This window comes from Setaria italica, chromosome VIII (genome assembly GCF_000263155.2).
Source record: "Setaria italica strain Yugu1 chromosome VIII, Setaria_italica_v2.0, whole genome shotgun sequence".
In the NCBI taxonomy this organism is placed as follows: domain Eukaryota; kingdom Viridiplantae; phylum Streptophyta; class Magnoliopsida; order Poales; family Poaceae; genus Setaria; species Setaria italica.
The window spans coordinates 30,534,928-30,546,051 of NC_028457.1; the positions used below are offsets into that span (position 1 = coordinate 30,534,928).

At 42.6% G+C, this 11,124-nt stretch overlaps 1 protein-coding gene across 1 annotated transcript; it reads left to right on the plus strand.

Annotated features, from left to right (window-relative positions):
* Positions 1–9,804: 9,804 nt before the first annotated feature.
* Positions 9,805–10,490, plus strand: LOC101777818 (non-specific lipid-transfer protein C6). Its single transcript, XM_004980592.1, has 2 exons — positions 9,805–10,138; positions 10,270–10,490. Exons 1-2 carry the CDS (start codon positions 9,805–9,807, stop codon positions 10,488–10,490), a joined length of 555 nt encoding a protein of 184 aa, XP_004980649.1.
* The last annotated feature ends 634 nt before the right edge of the window (positions 10,491–11,124 follow it).

The window sequence follows — 11,124 nt, forward strand, 5'->3', positions numbered from 1 at the left end:
GTCGTCGGTAGCGACGGCGCCGACATTCACCTCTCCACCGCCACCACCGCCACCGACCTCCAAAGCGAAGCGCCATTCGTCGCCAGAGCTACTCATGCTGCTCGTCGCCATCGCCGCCGTGTGTTCCATCATCTAGATCCCTCCGGCGAGCGGCCGCATCTCTGAACACCATGCATGGACTGAAGTTTGAGTCGACGTCGACCTATCGACGCCCCGAGGGCGCGTTTAGGAAAGACACGTATGCTAAAGTGAGATATGGCAGGCTGATAAGTAGTCATAATCATGTTTAAAACATATTTGCTGCACGTAATTCAAATTTTTGACGGAGTGTTTTTTCGGTTGGGTCGTCCATCGTCTCTGGTCTCTCTCGTCTCGGCTTGCCGACAGGTGGGCCCAAACCCCCAACCTTTTCGTATCTCTCGTCTCAACTCACCGACAGATGGGGCCAACCGCCAACGCCCCAACCTTCTGGTATCTCTCGTGTCGACTCACCGACAGGTGGGCCCAACCTTCTCGTGTTAACTATAGATGGAATCATGGAAAGGTACCCGGTGGGGGGAGATGAATTCTGCTTCAACAATATCTTCCATTGTGCACCTAGTAAATGATTAGGACTGCACTTGCATTTAAATTCCTATAATCATGTACCACTTTCTTTCCTATTCTTTTTGCATGAGGATAGAGGAAACTTCCATGAATGCATATGGAGGATCATGCACACCTCTTCTTTCTTCCTATTTTATCTCCAATAATTTTTTTCCCAATTTATATCCTTCAATTTTGTCACATGAACAAAGAGGCTTCATTCCATCATACGTGTATATAAGAATCCCACATGAAAAAAAGAGAGAGATTGTTTATTAACTGTTACATACCGCGCCCAAGCGGAAGGAGAGAGAGACTAACACTACTACAGAAATTGTCTTCACCAACACTCTATCACTGTTGGTTTCATTTGAACCGTTGGTGATGCCTTTTCACCGCCAGTTCCGAAGCAAACGGGGCAACAACTATTAAAACCGGCGATGATACATCTTTTCACTGCTGGTTGGTGGTTAAAACCAGCGATGAAAACTTTCACCACCGGAGTGATGGGGGTGTTTCGGACCTGAAATTTTTATTGAACTCACCTTCGTGTCACTACAACATATGTGGCCTTTTGTAATGTTTCATTTATGTCATAAAAAACTGGTTTTATTATCATGTTTCATAATTTGTGACGCTAGCGTGACGAAATTCCCTCCGTCGCCTATACCCTATAATAAAAAGGTAATTTTGAAACTTGTTATTTCTTTTGCACTAAAGCCTAACTCTATAGTGGGCCTCAACTATTGGAAGCTCAATTTCTTATTTAATTTGGACCGTATCCATTTAGAGGTTTAATTCTCGAGTGGGCCTGAATTATGCCCACATCAAATCCCACCCATCACAGGCTAGCCCATATATGCATCAAAGCCCAATAGAACCCAGCAAATTCATCATAACCAAACAGCACATTAACTGACAGAAAAACAACAGATTCATCACTACTTCAAAAAATAGCCAAGTCACTGGACTTATTACAGGTTCATCATTTCTCCAAGTTGCATACATTGATACATCCATGCCATACATCCAAGTCACATACATCCAACCATCACATTCAACCGAAGTAATAAGTCATACATCCAACCGAAGTAAAAATCATACATCCAACCAACCAAGTCACACACAATCCATCTGAACTTGCATAATGAACTAGCTATGTATCAGGTCCAGCAAGGTAGCAACATAAATTGCAGTCTCGGTCCAGCCAACATCAAGGTAGCAAAATAAAAAATGCAAGTCTTAGGTCCAGGCAGCAAAATGATTCAAACTCATGAATATGTAAGGATAGCAATGATCCAACCACATGAACCTGTATGGAGTTAAGAAAATACCTACTCCTTGTTGAGGCACAGCAAACGACGAAGAAGAGCATTGGTCTCCTCCCCTTGCTTCTTCAGACTCTATATCTCTTCAATCTGCTTCTGTTTTGATGCTTCTGATTCCTGTATCTTGAGATTCATAGCCTCCAATTTGTTCCTCTGGATCTCAATTTGATCTCTAAGTGCTGCAGCACCCTGCTTCTCAGCTTGAACTTCATCCTCAAGTTCTTGCACCCGTGCACCAAAAGCGGACGTGACGCTCCTCTTCGGGGCTGCTGTCTCAAAGCCGGCATTTTGCAGAAATTTTGTTGACGGCAAGACTTGTGCGCAGCATCAGCAGTAGACTTTTGTGCTTGCCCTTCTTCTGCAGGCTCAGCCATGATAGCTTCCATTTGTTCCTGACATGATCCACCAAAATTACACTTACATTAGTATCCAGACCACAAATTTGTCTAACAGTTTATTATTCATCGATTCAGCAAACAAAAGGCAGTCAAACGAGGGCCTCCAATCATTATTCTGTTATCAGCTTGCTACAGAGCTAAAAAAAAAGTTGGGCATCACAACCACTGATAATTAAGATGTGACCAAATCTTAATGTTTTCAGCATAATGCAGCTAAAACAAGAGGCTCAAAAACTAACCACAAGCTTCCAGATCTGAAATAAAATTAAACAGTAGATAATCCCAATTCTGAATTCAAACGACATGTCTCGTGATTCATTTCCAATTCTGACCCAAGTCAAAGTCAATTGCCCACGCATATAAACAGTTACATGTTCACTGTTTATCTCTATTTTGTCAATCATCAACAAGCAAGTATTATGCTCTTTCTTTCTACCTCAAACAATCCATTAAGCTACCCCTCACACACAAACAACAACAACAACAATGAATTGAAACTCGAGCAAGATAGTCCTTTGAACTGATACTTGTAGAACAAGATAGAATATTATAGTACTAATGCATGGTATTTAAACATGGTGTCATACTTTTATCATTCACTAATCCAATAATGCAACTTATAACTATTCAAGACAAAACATGATTCCATGCATCAGGTTAATACCAATCCATTTAGTTTTTCAACGCTTATCAAACATAGCAAATGCAAGAACTGAACTTACAATAGCTTCCTTAATAGGCTCACTAATACCGGTCTTCCTGCTGCAGTGAAACTCCTTGAAAAGATCAATCGCAGTGGTGTCTTGCTTCTGAAATAACATGCAAATAATTTGGAGTCAGCTGCTGGATAGTGATAGATATTAGCAAGACAAATAGCAGTGAAACTCCTTGAAAAGATCAATCGCAGTGGGTGGCGCATCTTTATGTGTGTCTTGCTTCTGAAATAACATGTAAATAATTTGGAGTCAGCTGTTGGATAGTGATGGATATTAGCAAGACAAATAATATTGCTTATTTATATGCTGTTTAGTGGTTTTACAATTGGACATAGACATTTGTTTCACAGGATCATAACAGTCATCGCAGGAGAGAGGATATCAAGACCATAACAGCATAACTCAAGTACTTAACATATCCACCGGTTCACATGACACTTGCTGATGGTAAATGATTGAACAATCGATGAAAAATGTCTTAAATTACAAGGTTCCATGCAAAAGTGGAGAAAGTAGAAGCGGTGGCGGCGAACAGGGTGAGCCGTGAGCGGCACAGGGAGCTGCGGTGACTATCAACATTCGTAGGCAAATACTGGCTTGGAGTGGCGGCGGAGCATGGGCTGGCCCAGATCCTATGATGGGAAGTCCAGATCCGGTGACCCACATGGTGGTAGCGACTACCGACGACGGCGGTAATGCTAACAGCGGTGGCAATGGTATGTTTTTTCTTTTTTTCCTTTTTGACAGCGGCGATGCCAGTGGCGGCGGCTCACTGGAACGGTAGTGAGCGGGGGAGGCACGGCCAGCGGGTCGCTATCCAGGGTGGGGTTTCCTTTTTTGTTTTTTTAAATGGGCATCACCGCCGGGTGGTCATCCGTTGGTGAAAGAGATACTCATCACCGCCGACCCTTCACCAACAACGCTCAAAACCGGCGGTCGTGCCGTTTTTGGATCCGATGGTGATAGGATCCAGTGTAGTAGTGTGAGAGAGCCACATGGGAAACTGAAATCCGCTTCCCCACATGTGCGCGTGCAACACTTGGAGCTAACTATTCGTGTTCCTTCAAAATAAAGGAAGAAAAACCTAATTAAGATACATGTATTTGGTATAATACAGTGTATTTAAAAAATAGTATAATAGGATGGACACGTGTGCATACATGTGAATGTCTATATCTTTAAAGTTATTTCAAAAAAGTTGAAGAGGCAAGAAGAGGCAGCCAATGACCATGCCAAAAGAGGTTCCGATCCGGTGACATTGTGACCCATTTGGAACATGAATTTTTCACATGTTATTGTGACCCTATGATATATAGCCATCCATTTTCAAATCAAGGGGTGGATTGGATCATGGTTAGGTAAGGGAATAATAGGTAGATAAGAAATCAATGGTTGGATAGCACATCATGTAAGTAAGATGGACAGTGTAGATAGAACATGTGGCCACGTATACACGTGGAGAGGCCTTTTGCCCGGCCCATTTGGGCCGTCACCACTCATTTTCCATATACCGTAGCTAGAAAATCGTAATGAATCGACCGGAGAAGAAGTTCATTTTTCTCTCTATCCGTACAAGTCACTACCAATGAACCCACTCCAATATAAAAAAAGCACTTCTCTACTAACTTTTGCACTTCGTTTCTCCTCACAAGCACAACAACAGACTTCTTTCTTCCATTCTTTATTCAGTATGAATCGGATTGAAAATATGAGTCGATTCTTTCTCTCCTATGAATCGCCCTCATCCAATACGATGATCCGATTCAGGCCGGTACATTAGGTGGTGCAAGTGGCATGACCACACCAGGCCACCAATTTTGAGGGGCCAACCTAAGCAACAATTAGCCCACTAAAATATAAATGTTATAATTCAACGTCTTCCACGTCAAGCCAGTCAAGCCAATAGCTCCAAACCCAAATGATCAAATCAGCCATTTACAAAAAAAGAGTCTGTAGTCATAACGTCTCACCTTTCATCAGCAACTACAGCACGAGGCTGACGCGGACGCAGATGCAATCAACATTTAGCGAAATTGCAACTTAGCACGAGCCTGCGAGGTATTAATGATTATGGTAATTACATTGTTGAAGAGGCAAGAAGAGGCAGGCAATGACCATGCCAAAAGAGGCTCCGATCCCGTGATAATGTGACCCATTTGGAACATGAATTTTTCACATGTTATTGTGACCGTATGATATATAGCCATCCATTTTCAAATCAAGGGCGCAGCCAAGAGGTGGATTGGATCATGGTTGGGTAAGAGAATTGTCACACCCTGAAATTTTCGAATTTCAGGATGTGATTAAAAAGAGTAATTGAACAATAATTTTCTCATAATTTTAAATTTTTCCCAACATTTATTTTTCTTCACAGGAAATTTAGTATAGGAAAAATACTTGTTTGCTTTTATTAATTAAATAATGTTGTTCTATGTCTGTGCATTCATGTTGTTGCATCTTGGTGTTTCTTGAGTGCAAAAGTTTGAAAAATGCGTTTAGACGTTGCCCAGACCCTTGTGAGGATTTTTCATCTTTTTATGAAATTTATTCCCCTTTTCCTAGAGCTAAATCCAATTTTTAGAAGGCTCTAGAATCCTTTTCATGAGCTCCAAGTATTTTATTTGGATTCCTTGCGTCCCAATTCATCTCTGAGATTTATCTCAGATTTTTCAAAATTTTCTAGATATTTTTCTTGCTTTAGAAAACGAGTCCGGCTATTTCTGGAATTGTTTTCGCGCAGATAAACAAATTCAGAAAATCCGAAAAATCAAAAAGTCAACTCGAAAATATCTTTTTCCGAGTGTGGCGCATATATATATCATCGCGTTCATCTTGACGTGAGGATTTCAGATCTGAAAAACTTTTTACGAGTTGCATCTCCTAACTCCGTAGATCTGAAGTCAAAGTTCGGTCTTCGTCAAATTCCGGCGAGCTTTTCCGGCGAAACCGTGGACTTCCGGCGAAAACCGACACCACTATGGAGTTCCTCTCTTCGAGCTCTACGCCGTGGTGTGGTGGATTGCATGGATCCGATGTCGGCTCCGTCGTCTTCCCCAACTCCGGCGAGCTTTTCCGCCGCCATTGTTCATCTCTTGCCGAAGGTGAGCACACCATCTTGTTCGCCTCGTCGATATCGTTCCATTTTGACGTTCATGCGCGAGATCGGGCTTCGTTTCCGGCTCTCCCATCTTCTTCTCTCTTTCTCCTGTTTCTTGCAACAGGAACCGTGACTGCTCCTGTTTCTCCTGTTTCCGTTCGTGCGCACGCCGCTGTGCGCCATCACCGGCCGTGCGCCTGGCTCCTAGCCCGGCCACCGCCGCCTGCACCACCCACCCGAAGCCCCGCCGCACCGGAGCCCCGGCAGGCCGACGGTCAGGAGCTGCACCATGCCCCTGCCGTTTTCATCTGATTTTCATCCGTGATGCAGTCTGGAGGAAGAAGACAAGCCAGTTTTGCAAATATATCCCGGAAGAAATAGGTAATTAATTATCTTCTTCTTGTGTCTTGACAACTTCACAGAAAACCCCTCAATCTTTCCGGTTCCATTCAATTTAAACCGAGCCTCACAATCTTTTGGATCTAACCCTGTTATTTCTATTATTTGCGAGCACTATTCCTGGTGTCTTGCAAATTTTCCTTGCTAACCCCTGAGGTCTACGGTTAATTATGTTTAGACCCCTACAACCTTGTTTAACCCATAGAATCTACGTTTTAATTCCGTTTTCGTCCGTTCAAGTTGCGTTAGATTCATAATGATGTAAATTACACGTTAGTGGTAATGTTTTCCTTCACACATGTTTTTGAAAATAAAATTTATATTAAAATTGATTAATGCATGACAAACGAGTTCTTCTCTAAATAAAATCTATTTAGTGTTAAACATCGTTTTTCATAATAATTGTTAATTTGATTAATACCTACTTCATACCCTCTTCTAAATAAAAGCTAATTAGGTTATATATCGGTTTTTCATAAACTAAAGTTAATTGGATTAATTCCTATCTAAATAATTCTTCCAATTAAAAGCCACTTAGAATTATACCTCGGCGTTTCATAAATTAAATTCAATTTGATTAATGTTTATTCAATTTGTTTTCTAAATAAAATCTGTATAGGTTATATCTCGAGTTTTCATAATTAAATATTAATTTGGCTTATATAAATATAAATGTGTTTTTAATTTAATCTACTTAGTTGAACTCGAGATGTAAAGCTATACGCTTAGATGTCTACATGTATCTTATTTTTTTTTAAATTAAATGTTTAATTTGCATAAATTGTACTCAAATATTTATAAATAAAATTGGAGTAAGCTTTACACCATCTTTTCTTATGAAAATATAAATATGACTTGATTAATTCTAACTAAGGATATTTCTCTGAAATATCTTTACATTGCTTTTCTCAACTAAAATAAATAAAGCTTGTAGCTCTTATCTTTCTTTTATAATTCAAAACTCTCGATAGCTTTATCTTTTCAACCATAGTTCCGTTTTAAGTGTTCCTTACGTTCGCGTGACCTTAGATCGAGCCTTGTCGTTAGTACGCTCTTTTAAAGCTTTCCTTTTGTTTTGGTGTATTGTTCTTAGTTGTACTTGTTGTTCGCTTGTATGTTTGTACCGGTGTTTGCTTCGAGTAGAAGGATCGCCGTTCGGAAGCTCTGAAGAGTACGAGTTTCAAGTGAGCAAGAGCCGAAGAGCAGTAAGAAGTAACTTGTCGCTGGAGAAAGGCAAGTGTGTCCTTGTGTTTTTGTCCCAATAAATTTATTTAATCACTATTGCATATGCTTGCATTAAATTTGATGGGTCCTATTAAGGTTTGCCTAGTTTTTATGATTATTCCTTGCCAACCTGGGTTTACCTTTCTGTTGGGTAGCTATGCTTAGCTGCTATACTTGGGTTATGGTGGTTCTAATGAACAAAGATGATGAACTTATTTTATTTATGCTACACCTTCCTTTAATACAAGATCACTGTGATTAATTGGAACATGGAGAACCACCCAGGAAAACAGTGCTACCACAAGACTAAATGGCTCTGGTCTTGGCTGAATAATTAGAAACTCTAGTTTGGGGTAACCTTACCGAAAGGGCAAGAGGGGAGGCGTTGATGGGGTATAGCACTCGCTCTCTTGGGAAGTGGGCTTGGCTAAGACACTATACCCTCTAGGGGACTGCTATGTTTCGCTTCGACCTGAAACCTTAGCGGGTTACCACATTGCTAGCGAATCTTTGTAAAGGCCTCGTAGCGTCCCTATGCAATCACACCTCGGAAGTGTGGTATTGTGCCTGATCAGCACAAGCGTGGTTGGGTCTAAAGTTCTTTTGAACTTTTACGCGACTTGTGGGTAAAGATGTGCCACCTCTGCAGAGTGTAAAACTGATCGATCAGCCGTGCTCACGGTTAAGAGCGGCCTGGACCCTCACATGAGTAATATACTTGAAGATGGATTTAAATTGTGGTTTATGCTATGGTTATGGTTGTGCCATATGCTTATGGCTTATGTTTATGTTTCTATTAATTGTGGGTTGGTATATACTTATACCTTAGTAATCATGTGCTAATAAAATTTGACCAACTAAAAATGCTTAATGCAATAAACCGGTCAGCCTTTCCTTGTTTAACCCTTGCATTCATATTCTCCTCACACTTGCTGAGTACGACAAGTGCTCACCCTTGCTATAAACAACGTTCCTCAGAAGAAGAAGCTGCTATGAAGTTGTTGTGAAGATGGTGCTGAGTCCTAGGCATACGCAGCCCCCAGTCGATTGCCTGTGAAGTTTGGAGCCTCCGTTTCCATAATTAAGCTGTATATCTCTGATGGTTTGTAAGTCTTTATTTGTATCTTTTCACGTGATACTGTTGCTGTTATTCACTTATGATGTCACTATATGTATGAAATTTGATCCGGGCACACATATAGGTAGCATTCGGTTTTGCCTTTAAAATCGGGTGTGACAAGAATCATCGATGGATGAGAAATCAATTGTTAGATAGCACATCATATAAGTAAGATGGGCGATGTAGATACAACATGTGGCCATGTATACACGTGGAGAGGCCTTTGCCCAGCTCATTTGGGCCACCACCACTCCTTTTCCGCATACTGTAGCTAGAAAATCGTGTGCGTGCTATATAGTCACGAAATAACCGACCTATCTTTTCTTTAAAAGTAAAAATATGATGTTCCTGAGATGATGCAATTTTTGAGTGGCAGCTTTGGCTACTAGCTTAGGGCATCAGCAGTAGTGAATCGACCGGAGAAGAAGTTCATTTTTTCTCTATCCGTACAAGTCACTACCAATGAACCCACCCCAACATAAAAAAGTACTTCTCTACTAACTTTTGCATCAGACTTCTTTCTTCCTTCCTTTATTCAGTATGAATCGGATTGAAAATATGAGTCGGTTCTTTCTCTCCTATGAATCGCCCTCCTCCAATACGATGATCCGATATTCCGATTCATCGGTTCCACGCTCGCTCATGCACTCTTATATTATTACAACATACGTGGAAAAAAAAAGCATGTAATACGATGAACATCTTTTGTGAAGGATATATTTTTTTGTCACGGCGCGTGGTGAAAAAGTTATAACAAGGTGTTAAGCGTGTCTGTTTCTTGCACGACGCAAACTCCTCAGTGCTTCCGAATCCAAAACTTCATCCCTCCCTTATTTCTCCAAGACTCTGCTATCTTGACTATAAATATAATATATGCATGGCACGGCATTACCATGCAAATTACGTAGCCTCCAACCTAGGACACACCAGGGATCCCATGGCGTCGTCTAGCAAGCTCCCCCTGCTCTTCCTCCTGCTCGTGGCGGCGGCGGTGCTGGCTCCTCCGGCGCAGGCGGCACCGCAAGTGTACTGCGGGGACTCGCTGTCCGGCCTGATGGAGTGCCGGAGCTTCATGTTCGGCGGCGCGGCGGCGCCCTCCCCCGCGTGCTGCGCGGCGTACGAGGCCACCTTCGACGCCAACCCCTTCTGCCTCTGCTACGTCGCCGACGGCACGTTCGGGCGCGCCACGGGCTACGACGTCAACGTCTCCGACGCGCTCCGCATCCCCGCCGCCTGCAACCAGTTCCAGCCGCCCATCGAGCTCTGCGCAAGTGAGTAGCCGCCGTCCGCCGCCGCGCCCGGGCCTCCCGTGATCTTCTTCACCACCTCCGGCGACGGCGACCTCTGCAAATCTGCAATAATTCCTCGACTGTTAATTTTTCTGATGTTGTTTGTGCTGCAGTGCAAGGGCTGGTGCTCCCTCCCTACGCGCCGGAGGGCACGCGAGCGCAGCCTCCGGCCACCGCCGCTGCCGCTCCGACGGCGCTGCCACCTTCAGGGTCCTCGGAAGCGCCACCGTCGTTCACCTATCCGCCGCCGCCGGCACCGACCTCCAAAGCTGATCCGTCAGAAGATGCGTTCTTGCTGTTGGTCGCCACCGCGATCCTGTGGGCGCTACTTTAATTTGACTCGTCGGACCTGCCGACGGGGCGCTACTTCATTAATTAGACTGTTATTAGGGCAGGCACATATGTTATTACAGGTTGATAGCAAGTACTAGTGATAATCATGTTTAAAACATGTTCGCGACATGTAATTATATAAATTTCTGTGCCTTTTTGTGTCATGTGATTTGCTTACGAGTTCACATAGCAGATCATTAACGTGATGAAGGTACAGTGTTTTCAGAGATACGTGAGGTAAAAAGGTAGATCAGGATCTCAATCAAAGCACACTACTAATTTTTGTTCCTAATAACGAGACGTATAACTTGAAGGCATGCCTATCTTATTCAGCACTGCTCTTAGGCCTTTGGGCTAGAAGGCTTTTTAGCTCCCTTTTAAATAAAATTTTGATATACAATACACGCTTTGTCAGCAGCTCCAGGCTCGACAAAACAGAATAAGCTTTATCGAAATTGATTCATGACTTCAGAGACAGATCCATCTCAATATGTTGGTTATTTCTCTGAACTTCCTTGCGGAATTCTGCCCTGCAGACTTCAGCTCTGTCCCCAATTTCTTCCGGTGGCAATCCTGAACCAAGCCCAACTTCAACTCAACTGATGTGCCATGTTTCATTCAAACTTCATCCCGTA